The sequence below is a fragment of the Anser anser genome (assembly GCF_964211835.1).
Source record: "Anser anser genome assembly, chromosome: 2".
In the NCBI taxonomy this organism is placed as follows: Eukaryota; Metazoa; Chordata; class Aves; order Anseriformes; family Anatidae; genus Anser; species Anser anser.
Window position 1 is genome coordinate 7,042,157 of NC_139721.1, and position 17,722 is coordinate 7,059,878.

General features: G+C 35.6%; 2 protein-coding genes across 8 annotated transcripts in view; both read right to left on the bottom strand.

Moving 5' to 3' along the window:
- The window catches only part of LOC310895776 (uncharacterized protein), a gene marked incomplete at its 5' end in the record, with an annotated part of 669,112 nt that overhangs the window by 582,438 nt on the left and 68,952 nt on the right, over nt 1–17,722 (bottom strand). The gene's annotated exons all lie outside the window — the stretch shown is intronic.
- The window catches only part of KHDRBS3 (KH RNA binding domain containing, signal transduction associated 3), a 94,206-nt gene that overhangs the window by 17,572 nt on the left and 58,912 nt on the right, over nt 1–17,722 (bottom strand). For 2 of the 4 annotated variants that reach the window (XR_014579700.1, XM_083824092.1), the window contains exons 6-8: nt 17,471–17,581; nt 15,882–16,074; nt 3,975–4,057 (exon numbers count right to left, since the gene is read on the bottom strand). Coding sequence is in view for 3 of the 4 variants with exons in the window: in XM_083824092.1 (XP_083680218.1) it covers nt 3,975–4,057; nt 15,882–16,074; nt 17,471–17,581 (387 nt within the window). In the remaining variant the exon portion in view is untranslated. The remainder of the gene's footprint in view (nt 1–3,974; nt 4,058–15,881; nt 16,075–17,470; nt 17,582–17,722) is intronic. The other 2 variants (XM_083824093.1, XM_083824094.1) reach the window with 2 other exon arrangements.

Consider the following 17,722-nt stretch of genomic DNA (forward strand, 5'->3'; position numbering starts at 1 on the left):
GGGATAAGGGGAGCTGCCAAATCTACCTGCACCTGACATATGCAAGTATCTGCACCAAGAGTCCCATGGGGAGATTATCACAGTGGTAACGCACACTTGCAATTCACATTCTTCCCTAAGATCCCAAAAAGTTTTTGGCATACAACTGTGAATATTAAATTACTACACACTTATATAGGACAGATTTCCTGAAGGAATTACTGACGGCATAACGTGAAGCCTGCCCTGCTTGACCAAGTAACTAATTCTAGTCTTGCTGCTTTCCTTACCTCAGCATTACGTATCTCCCGTAAATGATCATAGCTTCTGACAGCTTTCAGTGCTCTATTAAGGTTAAAACTGTCCTGGCTGCTTGAAGTATTTGATTTTCAGAAGCTGAGAAATGTTTTGTTAAATTAATTTTAGATTATTATATATATATATTTATGAAGATACTGGACAGCCTCATTTATTAACCCTACTAGTTTGCACTGGCATAAATTTCATCTAAGGATCCTCTGCAAAAAAACTAAACATACAATTTAGTTGCATCTCTTCTAAAAATCTGTTAAGATAACCAGTCAAACTCAGTGCAGCTCCAAGGGATATTTTTTAAAGGTTCTTTAACCATAAAATATAATTCTGATAAGAAAACATCCCCAAGCACTACAATCTGGGGCTTTGTTACATGAACAAACAGCAGTGGATAAGAAAATGTTTTAAATGAAAACGACTTCTATGGGATTACAGGGCATTAAGATGGATGACAACTTGGAGAGAACTCTGATGTTTCTCTCCCTATTAATGCTGTGACAGGTTTTAAGTAAGGCTTCACATTGTGCGTGACTTTTATATCCCTTCTTGTACTTGACAATGTCAAATAAAATGCCATTGAAATTTAAACACATATAATTTGGTAGCAGCAAGCAGGTTACAGTCGGGAAGAACTGTTTGCAAACTCATGCGAATTCTCAGCTACCTTAATGCACACAGAAATACACAATATGCTGTTCTTCGTATCTGAACATACCATGCCATCCTAGTCCATCTCAGATTTGGCCATTTCTGGAAAGTACACTAAACATGTCACAACTAAAAACAGAATACATGAGAGTACTGCTGTGCTGTATTGAATGGATGAATTTGGAGAACATATACTCATGCACACAGACATCTCAAAAATGTGCTGCCATGCAAAAAAAAATAAAAAAGAGAGGTATTTTAATTCTATTACAAATTTCCATCTTTGACAAAGGAAGCACTGAAATATGCAAAACCTTTAAAAACAAAAGGAATATTTCAACTGTCTCCACTGTATCACACAGGAAAATACACTTGTAAACATTAACCAAGTTTGATGAGGTGCATGAACAGGATTCAAATGCTGAAAATCTATTGCAAATGATTTTCTGAACAAGCTCATCTTTTCAGTTTCTTAGCTATTTCTCAACTTCCTTCACTAATACAGAATGTCTTTAATATCACAATCTTCTGGAGAAATCAGTAGCAGAAGATATACTAAAAATACTATTACTGTTTTAAAAGATTATTGATTTCAACATTACAAATGAAAAGAAGAAATGTTGTTTATATATGCTTGTCACCAATGCATTTTAAACATATAAATGCCCTCTACACACCAGTCTTTTCTACCATGCTTTATAATGAGGGTAAAATATCAAGAATGATATAAGGTTAAACTACACAAACAATTCTATTTCCCGTAATTTCCTTCACAGAAAGAACATAGTAATACACCTAAATATGATAAGTATCTCTCAGTGGTTACAAAATGACATTTTGCAATATGGGCTACTATTTGATATTCAAATTAGAGCCAGGAATGCTGTTCTAGGTAGCTCAGATGGCTGTTTATAGTTATTACTTTTTGCCTGCCAATACAATCCTAAAATTATTTTTGCCAAGCCAGAAAACACGCTAGAGAATGAGTATCCATGCCCCATTTGAAATACACAAGTGAGTGAATCATTTCTTGCTTTGTTTTACCATGTAGCACTTACTAAGATTATGGTAAAAAAATAATTATTCAAGAGATAATGAAATCGAAATCTACCCATATGTAATATTGTGAAACTACAGGCAAAATAGAAAGTAAAGCAAACAATTTGTGAATCATCTCCTTCCAGACCAAGCTGAGTATAGTCATATTGTATGTATGAATATTATACATATTCTTATGTATAATTATTAGCTCTTTACGTGAGCAAATATATTTATTGGAAAACCTGCTTTTTGCTAATTTTAGTTCAAATGAAAAAATATCCTAGTGAAAGCCTGCTTAGCATGAAAAAGAAGCAAATGCTAGTAATGTTTTCAGTTTGGGCTCAGTCAAATGACTTGGTAATGAAATCTGACTGTTTGTGTGCAATAAACACTGTTACCAACACTAGAAGCAGTAAAACAGAATAGAATTACCAACATAAAAGTTGAGGACTATTTTGGTAATTTTCTTTTTGGAAAAAAAAATCCATTACCAGCAGCTGGTCTCTAAATGCCTACAGAGCATCATATTTTAGAGGTCCTACACTGCTGGTGTCATGCCTTTTTTTTTTTTTTTTTTTTAAATCAATTTTCAGTAGCTTGCAAGACTTTACAGGAATCAAGTATCATATGTACAAAAGTATTATTTTCCTTGTGTTAGATCTCAATAATAATGACATTGGAACTTTCCACTAAGCTTTTTCACACTGAGTTGTTGGGCACAGGAAAATATTCATTTATACAATGAAATTTATGTTGGGTGTGTCAACACTACAGCAAAGCAGATGTCAACTGCAAACAGCTTTGATCTCAACTTTGCGGTGAACAGTTCTGTAGTATTTCAGATATGGCTGCACTGAACAAAGTAGTCTAAACATTCAGTGGAAGGTAAAAGGATACTGCTCTGATTCTTTCATTAACACAGTGTCAACCAACAACTCCCTTTCCTCTGTCTTGTTCCCAGTGGGCATGGTTTGAAGCCCTAAGCACCGCAAATAACCAAAGCAATAACGTATAACTAGAGCATTTCCTAGCATTTTTTCAGCATTGTCTCAACCATTTTAAGTTTATTGCCATAAATTGTTTCAAGAAATTCTCAATGACATTAGGAAATCCACTACTAATCAAACTGTCAGCATGGTCTAAGAAAAAGAGTAAGAAGAAATTCACTAAAAGGTGCACAAAAATTCCCTTTCCTTTTTCAAATGTGCCCACTAGATGTACCCCAAAATGGGGATGATCAGCCAAATTACTAAAAAGTGTGTCATGTCATATTTGTTACAACCTGATACAAGTAGTTTGTACGTCACAGCTTTATTGTTTTTTTTTCCAGCACTGGGAACTAGGACACAATAGTTTTCCTTTCAATTCATGGAACTTTAAAATAGTTTCTTTAAGAAAGTAAAATTCTAAGTAAATAAATCAGAAGTGCTTAAAAATACTGTTGGGAATGTAAAGGGAGGAAAGGGACACAAATTAACATGAGATTTAAATTGTTCATAAACACGTAATTCCACAGAAGCATATACTATTAGTTTTTGTTTGCCTTTTTTTTTTTAACATAGCAACACCAAATAAATGTAAAGTACTGCAGTATAATCAGGTTTGAAAAGTGAAAAAAAAAAAAAATCAGCTGTTTCAGATGATTTACTACCTTTTGTAGAGTTCCCCACACCTTATAAAAATTTTTTTGAACATTAATTCAAAATTAATATTCAATTTTCCTAAATTTCTTGAACAGCCAAACACTTTGATTTGTGATTTGGCATCAAGGAAATTCTTTGTCTCAAGATATCACTTGCTTCTTTTCAACCACTAAGTAACTTGACTTTTTTACTTCTGTACTACTAGCGACAAAATGCTGGAGGGTATTTCTAATAAGCCTCTTATAATATTTTTACTGTCTAAAATGAATCTGAGAAAGTAATTAAGTAAAATTAACTTTCCAACTGTACAATATTTCACCTGTAGTTACTGCAGATCTTGGAACTTACCTCTGTGCTTGAGTACTATAGCTGTTGTCATAGGAATCATAGCTTTGCTCATCATAAGCAGTTCCATAACCATCATCATACTCCTGAAAGGATATAAAATAAAGGTAATATTAACCCTGAGCACACTCTAGAAACAAAGTAGTGACTTAGTTCTAAACATCAAAGACAATACCCTCCTGAAATGGATATATGACATATATAAATCCCGAGATGGCAAAATCTTGATATTAAGAGACTAATTCCACATACATCTAAGACTGTATAATAAGCTTGAAAATATCTTGAGCTACTGGCAGCAATGTGCTTCAAAACAGATATTTTAGTTTAAAATATTGGCTTGTGCAGAGAAAACTACAAATACTTCATGTCTCCACATCTTTGAATTTGAGGTACGTCAGCTACTGACCTTCAAGAAAGTTCAGGGAAGCACTTCAGTTAGGAACCAAAGAATCTAAATAAAAGATTGTGAACTGACTGATGTTGCTGACTCTTAATTCTGGACACTAAATTCAGTATTCCTATGTAGACTACAGACGGGAAAGAGATTTTCCCTAGAGATAACACTAGTAAGAACCACAGCTTTACCTTGAATGCCCTCTGTACACTCTTCACCCTGTAGGAGTTTAGTAACCATTATTTAAGACACTAAATTAATGACTCCAATAGTGTTTCTCTTGAAGTATTTAAGAATTTTGGTAAAGTATACACCGTAATACTGCTCTTCCCAAAATAGCACGGCGTTTAAATACTAACTTGAACAAACCATGTTAGCTCCAGCCACAAACCATACAGAAGTTTAACATAAAAACAGGTGACAATGATGCTGTGCTTTCATGGAAAGATGGAATGTAGAAATCCAAAGAACTGTCACTAATTTACCATTGGATCAAACAATAAACTTAACTGAGCTAAGCTGATGTTGAGTAAAAATGGCATTTCCTTTGTACTGATCCCTGACGTGGGAGATTTCGGAAATCCTATGCAAATACCCCAAAGGCCTCAATGAATATTTACAGTTATCTTCTCCAGTTTCACCAAATGAGAATAACTCTAATTAGAAGGCACTTCGAAAACATAGGGACCCAGAGAAACCAAAATCAGGCAATGTCACATAAATATATTTTTCTGAATAAGCGTGTATCAACCCTGGCAATATAAGAATAAAGTCTTATGAAATAACAATCTCTCTCCTAGGAAAAGAATCCTTTTCAAGAAATTTTCAGTGAAGACTGATAATAATAAAAACTACTGCTTGTGTCAATTAGGTAGGGCTTGTCCTACTCTAGTAGAAAACACCTTCGATAATTTGCATCTGACAGCTTGCTCGGAAGGAAAGCTTTCTACAGCAGAAATGCCAACAACATCCTCAAAACAAACAGGAAGCTGTGAGTTTGCTGAGAGATTTTCTAGCATTTTCATGTCATTTGAAATTGCTTATATGGAAAACCAAGCAAGCAGCCCACCAGTACTGCTCTGCCACTGCTAGATCAGTGAACGTTATTGTTTCCCAGCAATGATCAGAGAAGGGTGTCCATGAATATTTGCAGGCACAAGGGAGTGACAGCCTATTCATAGGCCTGGAAAAGGACAAAAAGATTCTTCCAATTTTGTGTCACAAAGAGATGCACGGATAAACGGTCCCACTCAAAAAAGGAAATTCATTGTTTGCTCTTTCAATAATTCACTGTCCTGAAACTAAAAGCTAAAATAGAGTCTTAGCGTTTTCTTTGCCCATCTGATACAGATATGGATTTTCCTTGATGAGCCACACACTAAACCCACAAAACCATTCCCTCCTGGCAGTTATTATGAACAAGCACTTTATTACTTCTTGATGCAATGCACAGACATCTGTTAACAATACAGACATCGATCAGCAGCAGAAGCTGTCCGAGCCAATGTATCTGCTCTGTTCCAGAGCATTTACATGACATTTGGTCTCCTCTCATAGAATCTGCTAACTGTGAATGAGCCATCCCTAACACCCCTATCTCCAACGATATATGCACATCAGTGACAACAAATCGAAGCAGAGGACTGAAATTAACCTTTTAACATTTCAGGAGAACTCTGCCCCTAAGGAATTCTTCAAGAATTCTTAAGCAACCAGTCCTATTTTTCACATTTATATCAATAACTTAAAAAAAAAAAAAAGGAAAAAAAAAGGAAAAAAAAAATGGAGGAAGAAAAGGGTAAAACAGACTAGCCTGAAGCTATGGTGTATCTATGACTTCTTACAGACAAAAGAACAAAGTTTACTTGAAATAGGAAAAGCATTATCAGCCTAACAAAATGCCCAGCAGAATGAAAGTACTATTTTGTGAAGGCCAATGTTTTGTATCAGGCTTGTGTGTATGTAGCTAGCTTTCTCTTCCAGAAAACTTTTGCTTGGAACTCACTATTGTTTACCATTGTGTGTGTTAATTTCTAAAGTAGAGAATTTATTAAATTTTGCATTATTATTTTGCTGAAGGTGACTCTAAGCTTTGAATGGAAAGATAACTGGTTTCTATTTTTCATATGTAGGATGCCTGGCACCTAAGCATTAAGATCAACCTGTGGTGTTGCAATTACCATAATCTGCTTAAATAGATCCATTCTTCCTTTTTATTGCTGTATTTACATTTGTAAAATCACAGATATACATTAAAAACAAAATAAACTTCCTCTGCTACATGATGCAAAAATACACTATGTTTAAAGAGGTGCTTATGACGTCTTGTTAAGAGAGAAAAGATTCAAATTCCACATTTATTTACTGTGCACTACTCCCTTGAAACAGCAAGGAGGCAAGGGCAGCCAAATTATGTTTCAGAGCTTTCCCTGAACTAGATGTGACATCGTATTTTCTGTCAGTCACACTGCATTTGAAAACTTTCCCTTCTGGGAGGTTATGATTAAGGCTGGTCAAGGCAGAGTATTTTCAGTTTTTAATTAAATCCACACTATTTTTTGTTTCTGAAACAGACCTCTTGTGAATTCAATAAATCATAGAATCATAGAATATCCTGAGTCGGAAGCAACCCACGAGGATCATCCAAGTCCAACTACTAGCTCCACACAGGACCACCCAGAAATCAGACCATGTGTCTGAAAGCATTGTACAAATGCTTCTTGAACTCTGGCAGGCTCGCTGCCATGACCACTTCCCTGGCAATGTTTTATTTAACCTTAGTTAGTATCTATACAAAATATCCTCAGCCATCTGACATGTTTCAGCACTATAAAACATCATTCAAACTTAAATAAAAGTAATTTTACATATAATGAAGAGGCAGAGGAGAGAACTTTAGTATAGGATAGCTGTGATTATTTAAGTACGTCATATTCACTGGCAAACAGTAAGGATTTCTCTTCCTAAAGCTCTTCCTAAAGATAATCGGTAATCATTAAGAGTTTACTAGTGAAGCCATATTTCTTCTCCAAAAAACAAAAGCCCAACAAAATGATGTTTTTAGCCCATGAATGGAAGCACTTTGTTTCTATTATTCATATTCTACTTCTCGGGACAACTTAGAAAACTAACTCTCATCAGATTTAGTCTGAAGAAAAGGCAGCAAATGTGCTGTACAGTTCATGCTTACAATACAAAAATGTAGAAAAAATAGTGAGCTGAAAATGCTATAGTCATCTCATAACTGCAGGTACTTTCACAGGCACTTGAAATATCAAGCAGGAAAGCATCAAGAGGCAATGGCCTGACTTATGTTCTTTATGATCTTAAGATTTTTTTTTCCAAAGGAAAAGAACGGTTAGAATTACAAGACAGATCTTCTGAAAAAAAATATGAAACTGTTTTGCAAAATCTCTAACCTTGTTAATAACTCCACTATTAAGCTAGCATCACATTACATTTCCTCTGGAAGAGAGCTTTTGCCTGCAGTTGTCTTAATGATAGCATCTGCAGTTGATGAAAATCCAAAGGGTGAAGAGCAGCGTTTGGTAGCTGCAATTGTTTAGTGCAAAGTGCAGACATTTTTCATGGACAGAACCAAAGGCAATACGTAAATATGCATCCTCCAAGTATATTAAACAGTAAGTTACAATCACAGGTCAAATGATGATAAAACCAATGAAAGCAATCTTTGCCAAAACCTCTGCAGTGCCCGACACATTCTAAATCAAGCTAAGTCTTGCTCATCTGTATTTCTTTCTAATGATTAAGTACTTTAAACATACCCTTGTTCATGGGGAATAGGAAATGGTGGCTTTAAATTATAATCTGCTGGCAGTGACAGTGACAGACTAGTGTTTGGGCCCCCTTTAGGTGAAATTAACAATGTTTCAAAGAGAACAAGACAGAGAAGCAGGAAAAAGAGGGGGTAAAAAGTTCATTTTAGCAAAAAGGCCATTTGCAGTGCTGGAAAAAATCATCAAATCAATAAGAAATCATTTTCCCTGCTCTGCCCCATTACGGAAATACATCCAAGGGAAAAAAACATAATTAAGGCTGTTATCACTATAACTAAAAGGTTGTTGTTTCTTTTCCTCATCATTCTCTGAAATTAATACTTACACCAGTACTTCATCACCAAATACTGGTGGAACTTCGTCTTTTCAGATAAAAACAATCACAAACAAAAAAATACAGTGCTCAGAAATTAACTTGAAGGAGAAAGCACATGAGACAACATCAGCACTAGGCAGTAAAGAATTTTTTCAGCAAATTAGAATTGTAAAAGGAAGGAACAGCCATTTTGTCGTGTGAAAATAACATCTCCCCATCACTGAAACAACAGGGAATACGGGGCAATCAGAACAAATATGGGCAGCTACTTCCATCTGAAGTCTGAATGCTAACATTAAGGACATTTGCAGCAAACACGTACAGATTGTAAGCTCTTAGTTTGTACAATTTCATCTGTTTTCATCTAGAAGGAGACCAGAGCATATTCAACCAGAACAAATAAGGTATTTATGAAATGGGAGAGATGTACCAGTGGATTCTGTTTCGTGCACTTAAAAAAAAAAAAAATAGAAGAGTTGCTAATGAATATAGGCAGCAGCATTTAAACCAAGTGACTACCAGGCCAAAACAGTTCTCTTTCTGTATACAGTGGCCAGGGCCAGAGTAAGAATCACTAGGAGAACTAAGGCCTATGCAATAACATCAAGTCACAACATGGCCCCAGTTCAGATTAGCTGCTTGAACTCTGAAATAATTCAAGAATTATTTTATGTACACAATATAGGTTATGTTTCAACCTCAAAATAAGCAGGCAGAAAAACTTTTCAGCTTTGCCTCCAAAAAACATCCCACAGTTTCCATAGCTAAAATGTCATCTGATCTCCTGAGAAAATAGATTTTCCACTGTCTCTTCAGCACATCCTGAAAACCCCAACAGCAAAGGAAAACATAAAAGAAAAATAAACAATGAATTGAGGGTCTTAATACCTTTAAAACTCTTTGTTTCTTCACATTTCTTTTTTCTTGACCTACTTAGCATGAAACAGAACATTGCAACTTAAAAAAAAAAAAAAAAAAAGAATGTTCTGATGCTTTGAACTTCCTTTCCAAAAGCCTTACCAGAATTTACACTGACTTTAAGCACTTTTGAAAAACAAAAACTCAGTGAACGCATTGTTTTAAAAAAAAAGGTAAGATTTAAGTGTAAACCAGAACATTATCTACAGAAGGGAACAGAGACAGAAAGGACAAAAAGATCATTTATGTAGTTCCTAGAGAATGAAGCTTCTTCAAACCCTTTTCCAGGAACTCAAACAAAGCTGCACACTCAAAACAACTACACAAACAAGAATATTTGAAATTAATTTGAATAAAACTATTGCAAGTTTTTAGGAAAGTATCGGTATTCAGAATATCAAGGTAAATTAAAACATGGTGCAACTATTGCAAAGTGAGATTAAAATTATACTGGAAATCAATGCAGGTAGAATTTAAGCTCTTTTCAAAGTCTTATGTCCTCCGGACTAACCCTTATTTTGCTCCCCAATATTTTGCTCCCCATTCCAGGAAACATTCACTTGTAAATAAAGAACTTGTATTTTTCATATGGCATACAAAGATTTTGCTCTTTTTTTTTTTTCCCCTACAGATCTTTCCTTTTCAACCAGGAACAGTAAATGAGCAAATGAATGTTAATGAGAAGAAGCAGTCTAGTTTAAAAACAGTTTACCTTGCAAAATCAACATCAACGTTGCTCCAAGAAATTGCTTCCACAGTATGTTTTTTGTAATCCTTACTCTGTTTTTCAAAATCTTCTAAACCAAATATGATCTCGGTGAGGAGATGCAGAAAGGATAATTACAAATCAGAATGCTCTGTTGAAAGGATTAACTCCTGAACATCTTATCAACTCTTATAGACTCCATACAGCCCTCAGACACCTAGGAACTGATATTAAGAGACCCGGTAGGGACTGAGGCCACCTAACTTAACGAGATGAGTGGTAACACTGAAGGTATGAAAAACACACAGATTGTTGCCTCAACCCTGTCAGTGTTCAAGAAGCATTTAGACAATGCTCTTAAATATATGGTTTAACTCTCAGGTTGCCCTGTGTGGAGCCAGAAGTTGGACTTGATGATCCTCGTGGGTCCCTTCCTACTCAGGATGTTCTATGATTCTACATCTGTGGTATACAGTTCTTTAGGAATTGAAGTATACTCCCCTCCACTTGGAGTTCATAGCCCTAAATGCATCCATTGCATTAGACATTTTCCTCACACAAAGGAAATGGGACTTTATATATTACAACCAATACTCAGCATCTGCAGAATTAAACCCGAATGCTTGACATCAAGCCTGGGAGAATTTGAACGAACTTTCTAAGAAGATGCACTAAACAATAGGCGGTAGGTTATTCAGCTGAATGTGCTCCCACCTGTAAGAAGTAAGACTTTGCATTCATTCATTCATTCATTAATTGATACATGTACATTTTATATTAATCACTGGATTGTGAAATGGAGTCTAGACTTCTGCTCTTAGCCATCCAGCCACACATCACTTGTGAACAAACCAACCCCATCTCTTCCTTCCCTTTAAGCTTCCCACAAAGTTCTAAGAACTCCTTCCAAAATGGAAAGGATGGAAACCACAGCTCCTGATGCTGAGAATGCCAGCACAGCCATTAGGCTGGTGGTTAGCACATGCTCTCCAGAGAGAACTGAGGGAACGTGAATACCTGCAACAAGAGTCTAAACCAAGAGCCTTTCGATACTGGAGAAATACCAAGCTTGCAAATAAGTGTGTCTTACAGCATCCCATCTGATCATTTTTTGGGTAGGATCTTGTTATACAGCAGGTTACAATGATGTCTTTTTGGTCTTCCCCATTTCTCATATGGAGTAGTATGAGCATAATCTCATCCTATTGTAGCACATATATCTTATAGTATATGTAGTATAAGTATAGTCCTGTATAATAGACTTAGTATGAGAATTACAATCTTAAGTCTGAATTCAGTCTGAAAACACTGCTTTGTGTACCAGTAAAAACAATGTATTTCTGGAAATATCCACAAATGTATGCTTCAGGAACTATAAACTTAGAAACTTAAGAATCTCTAAGCTTTAGGATCTTACAGAATCAAATGATAACTAAGCACAGATTTTAAAGTTTAGATCTTGAAGTTTGTTACCAGTATCTGTTATACATCCAACTGTTTTGTTCATCCTTTGAAGAAGCCTGTATCTTCAAATCAAAAAACCTTGACATGTAATTGTAAATTGTTCATAATGTTCTTTTTCAAGTTACAATTTACCTAACATTAGAAAGGCTCCCTAGGTCTCTTAGTGGTAGACATTCCATCATAATTCAATTTCCAATTACAGAAAGCAATCTCATTGAAGCACTCTAATTGAAACACTGCTAGACATTATACACATGGTCACTACTTTAAGTAACCCTTGTCTGAACACAAGAAAACATCAATAAACATCTAGAAACAGAACTAAAGCTCTGCCACCACTTTACACTCACAGACACTAGGAGGAACATTTAGAACTGATTGCTTTCTGAAATACTGCTGAAGCAAGTCTTGACCATAACTTGCTCAATTGCAGTTATTTTTCAGTTCCACACTGCCACAAGAATTCATTTTACTTTAAACAATTTATGTTAAAAGTCCAGTCCTTAATGCCTAACATCTGATTATCAGCTCAGATAAATCTCACGTTTCATTTAAAACATATAAGCAGTCAAAATGGGACTCGGCGTGGCATCATAACAAATATGTTCCCTCAGAGTACAGAATTTAAATACTTAGAGAATATTTGAAAAACACTTCTTGTGAAACAAGAGCAGGAGTGAATAACTAACTAATCTTAAAAAGCTTCAGCCCCATTGCTGTGTTACTGATTTGGAAAAAAGACCCAAAGGTTTAAAGCTGGTAGAGACGACAACAAGAAGAAGCAAAAAGCAGAAACTGTTACTAGACAGTAATTGAGATTGAACAGTTATGTTCTAACCTCTGTTTGCCTGAATATTGATTAAGGAGTCAACACTAAAAAAAAGGAGTCAATTGCTAGCATACTGTTACTTATTTCTTGCTTATTGAAAATTATGGAAAAGATTAAAATCTCCAGGTAGTAGTTAAATACAATTTCTGTTCCTTATCCGAATGGAATAAATTGTAAGTTTAAAAATACATGAAAAATATTTTGACTTTTATCTATTGCACATGTTTGGTTCAGTAAGTATAGAAATACTCTCATAATTAAGAGAACAGTGTCCCTGAGACTATCTGCAAGTGCTTCAATAAATCTAGTAACCATCTCATATGTTTTCCCTTATCCAAGTATTATAAAAATAATCCTGGCCATGCTTCCATCTCATACTAGGCTTCCTCCTGACCCATGCAGTCGAAGACACAAAAATGGGAGGCATATTAGCCCTTGGAGAAAGTTTATCACACCAGAGCAGTGAGGTTAGAACAGTGATTATAAAACTGGCTGGCTGCAGATGCCTGAAATTTTCCTATCATCCAAGCTGATGCTACAGCTGTTAAAAAAAATAATGTTAACAGGAAACAATAAGCAACTGCGGTTTAGTAGCTTCAAAAACTTTATCATGGTACTAGCAATACTGTAAAGTCCTAGGAGAAATGGGTTATGGGGCTGAATGAGATGTGTAAGTGAGACTTGCAAAAGTGGAGTGGGAAAACTAGGCATACTGAACTGGAAAAATGTGCAGCATGTTGAGTGACTTCAGCAGAGAAGGCCACGTGAAGCATCCAGAGTCAGCATTACAGATATCTGAGAAAGCTGGCTGATGAACAGAAATACTCTACCTCTGTGCAGAGCCTTCTGTAACAGTTATGTTCTGGACAACTTACTTATGGGCTCAAAATAGGGGACAGAAATGATCACTTATTTCTGTTGATCTTGAGCCTTTGTTAAAATGCATCTACATCCAAATAAATTGCTTTTTGCCTCTGGCATGATTCTCCCAGTTTAAGATTCTTCCTCCAGAATTAACCCTTCTGTTTTTTCAGACTACAGTAACCATCTTCCATTTTGGTGTTTTTTTAAAAGTAACATCTTAAGAAAAAAAAGGGGGGGGGGGAGATAACGATAGGCAGGAGGCAGAACTGAGTAAATTACTCTTAGATGTTAAAGATTCGTTGGTCTGACAGATGTTCAGGACAACGGAAAGAGGTTGCCAAAGGGAGAGACTGAAAGCGGAAGCTGTTTATGCGAGTTAATAATGGCCTCATTTTCTGTCACATCATGTACATAACAGTATGCCAGAGGAAAAGGGCAAGTATTTTATGTACTGGAAGTCCTGCATCATCTTAGATTATGGAATTACAGAAGCAAGTGGTTGAAGGCTTCCATCCAGAATATAGTTTGCTTCTTTCTAAACTTACATATTTTCACACTATTTCAACAAATACAAAGTAGAGGCTTGTAAGCCTATAGGAATGAAAACCTTCATGAATCCTTGCAGACATTCCAGTGTTCAATGGAAAAGTTTCAAATGCTGATCTGTAACTTTTCCAGATATCCTGTTTTCTGTAGCTCAGAAACTATATGCCACAGATGCTGCTTAAAATAACATGTTACGATACCCCCAGTCTCATGGATGTTGTCATTCTATTGACTTCTCAGCAAATTGTGACACCTTACCCTCCTTGGATATTGAGTTTGCAAAACAGCACTTAATATATAGACACAGGCAACAAGCAATTAGTAAGCAAGGACAGAAATATTAGTAATGACTCCTACCATGTTACCTAAATCAATAAAATATACAGTTTTGGCACTTTGATTGTATGCTACAATTGGGCAGGTGGAAACAGTATCAGACTTTAACACCTAACATAAAATACCCTAATGGTTCACGTCCTAGAAAGAGTTTTCTAACAAAGCCCACAAAGACACAAAATATGGTAATTTTAAAATGGACCAGTTTGCATAGCTTCATCAATTACAGCATAATATATTTATCCTGGTTCAGATATCTTGATTGGAAGATAAGTGATCCAGTTGTAGAGAATGTTCAGTTTAGCAGTTTTATAGCATAGCACTGTTTTTCATTATAGTGGGTATTTTCTAATCATTCTCTCAGGAGAGAAGCCTACATCAGGATACATATTCAAGACACTATTGGCTACATCCATGGCATACACTTCTACATACATATTCTATAAACAGACATTTATAAATATGTAATTACTCAGGTTTACTTTCACCCTGTCACCATCCATTCCACTGCATATGGTGTGGAAAAAGGCCAGATTGATTTGAAAGGACTCCCAGGACTAATTGCTTTGAAAGCATTATGAAATAACCACCTATTTGCCCACCTTGAACAGTCAAGCCAGGTATAGCCAAGGGACATTTAAAAATGCTGTTCAAATACGGATTTTCATAACATTAATAAATTACATTAGATTCTCCTTTATTGTTCAGGTATGTACAAAAATGTTCATGCTAATGACATTAAACTTGTATCTCCATAAAGCAATGTTACATAGAACTTTAGGTTTCTGATCAAATGGACAACGGTTGAGATTTGATTTGGGGCTTCGTGGGGGGGAAATGTGGTAAGATGGGAGGGAGAAGATAGGTAGAAGAAAGGTTTTGACTGAAAAGAAGACATCTGAATAGGAAAAACTTTTTCTGGAACTCATGAGCTCCTTTTTTGCTAGTCTGAATAAAAAGATACATAGTTTGGACAAGAGATCTGGCTGTAAAAAGGACACACAAAGCTTTAAGATATACAAAAACATACAAATATACAAATAGCAAATATACAAAAAGCTTTGTCCTTGAAAACATTTTCTGTAAGACAATCCATTTTTATGACTATAGTTTTGATTTTATAAGCTTCTTTATTCTACTGCTCTGTAAGTTCAGTATAAATTAAATTCATACAAGTCATATAATTCATAACCGTCTGTAATTTTCAGTTGTACAAAACATTTTGATATGTTTAATTTTTATTGCAGTGAAATCAAGACAAAAATGTAAGGCTTACTGAGATGCACTGTACGATTGTTAAAATTTTTTGGATCAATTCTGAAGCTTTCATAAAAGTATTTTAATTGTCTAATCGTTGAACTGCACTATGCCTATAAATATGGCTCTAGGCTAAAGAGTAGAACATTATTCACATTTCAGAATTAAAGATCTACTGACAGTGCGATTTTTCAGATTTTTAAAGCAGAAACCTAATATGCTTAAGAGCTACATAAATATTTTGCCAAATGCACTGCAAACGTCTTTATGATAGTACATATAACCTGAAGTATTAGTGATATGAAACAGTTCAAGTCTAAAAAGGTAATGAGATTAGCACGTTCTCCATAAATTCTCAGAGCAAGACTTAATTAGGTACTAATTAAAGAAATTCTACTCAGTTCTAAAGTGATAGTTAGGCTCATCCCTCCAAAAATCAATACGCTTCATGTCAACAGCTCTGAGAAAAACTCGACTTACATATTCACCATAAGTCTCCTGTGCTGGAGGTGGTGGAAGGGGCCGGTAGCCTGCAGGTGGAGGTACTCCTCTCGCTCTGGGTGCTAGAAGTCCACGGCTACGACTGACTGGTCCTCTACTGGGAGGCACTCCTCTGGGCGCTGGTGCCCCTCTTGGTACTCCTGCTGGTGGCGGGGGCACTCCTCCACGGCCCCTGTGAATACATGGATCATTTATCATTAAATAACACCCCCCTGGCATCCCTTTCAACAGCTCCCTCCCTCACATATGACAATTTTGCTCTGCTACAGCCAGACAAAAACCCTACAAAAGAGCAATTTTAGTTTGGCATTTTTCTGTATGTTTGAATCCAATTATACACATTAAGCCATAAATACTGAAAGATAAAAATGAGACATGTATGATTCAGTGATGAACTTCTTACTAGCTTCAGCCATTCTTTTTTGCTGGTCGTATACACAGAGACACCCAAACCAATTTGCCGGAATCAGTCATCTTCACTACAATTTGATTTATAGTATGTGAAATCACAATCATAGAATATCAGGTTAATTTGAATCTGTCAGGACACATTATACTCAAATCCTGCACAGAGGAATCAGCTGCAACTCCCTTCTGATCCTGAGCAACCTCCTAAATGCAATCCAAAGATCATGTTGCACGTAAGAGATTGAACAGGTCAGAATAAATGAATTTTCTTCTGTTTTTTTCTAAAGAAAGGGTTTCCAGCTGTTGCTGGAAACATTCAAACACGTAATAAATGTGCAGGGTGATTAATTGGACATAACCTCATGTTCTATATGTATTTAAAGACATGAAATATAAGTACATACATAGGTGTTTTAAAAATTCTAAAAGAATAATAAAGGTTAATCTGCAACCCATTAATTTGAACACTTAATATATGGATGTAAAAAATCTGAGACTTAAACAGGGACAGTTTTCAGAAATATTTGATCCATTTACAGGTAGAATTCCCTCCTGCCTCCCTACAGTAACGGGAGAGACCTACAGGCACAACTTGTGTGAAGCTTGCATCAATTATCCACTTTTAAACAGGATGTCTAAAATATTGCTAATAGACATCTCCTTTTTAAAGGAGTCCATTTTCCCCCACTGACTATAACTGAGTTTAAATGACTGCTCTGTAGGCATATAGACTTGCTTTGAGGAAGTCATACCATTAGTCTAATGTAGCAGTTACATAGAAGAAAATGAACAAGCACAAATTCTTCACAACCTTCTCTACATATCAAGACATCATCTAAATAATTTCCAAAGTAGTAACTGAGTAAAAATATTCTGTCCTGATTTCAGTAGAAATTTCCAACTCAATCAATAGTACAGAATCCAGATCTCTTGAGATCTCATATTTCAACTGTCATATATTTTTATTAACTTATCAGAAAAAAATATAATAAATTTAGCTGAGATGACTAGTATTTGAAAAAGTGCATCAGTGATGAAAGAATGAAGAAATGTAAACACTTGCTACAATCAGTATCTAATTGCTTCTAATTACTGATCAAAACACAGTCACAATTTTAAACAAGCCTAGAGAGTAAGTGATTTAAAACTGGGCTTATTACTTGGTTTTGGCTAATCTGTAGAATGCCTCCTCAGGACAGGGTACCAGCTGCTTATTTGACTTCATTGTAGTGGGGGCAGGGGTGAGCAGAGATGTTCCCAGACACAGCCTGCTGAAGTAATATAAAGAAATAGCAAATGTGACACTTTCCAAGTGAAGCCAAAGAAAGGGAAATGAGCCTATTGGCATAGACAATAGTCAATACCAAGTTTAAAAAAAAAAAAAAAATCAGTAAAAAGACTGAAGAATCACA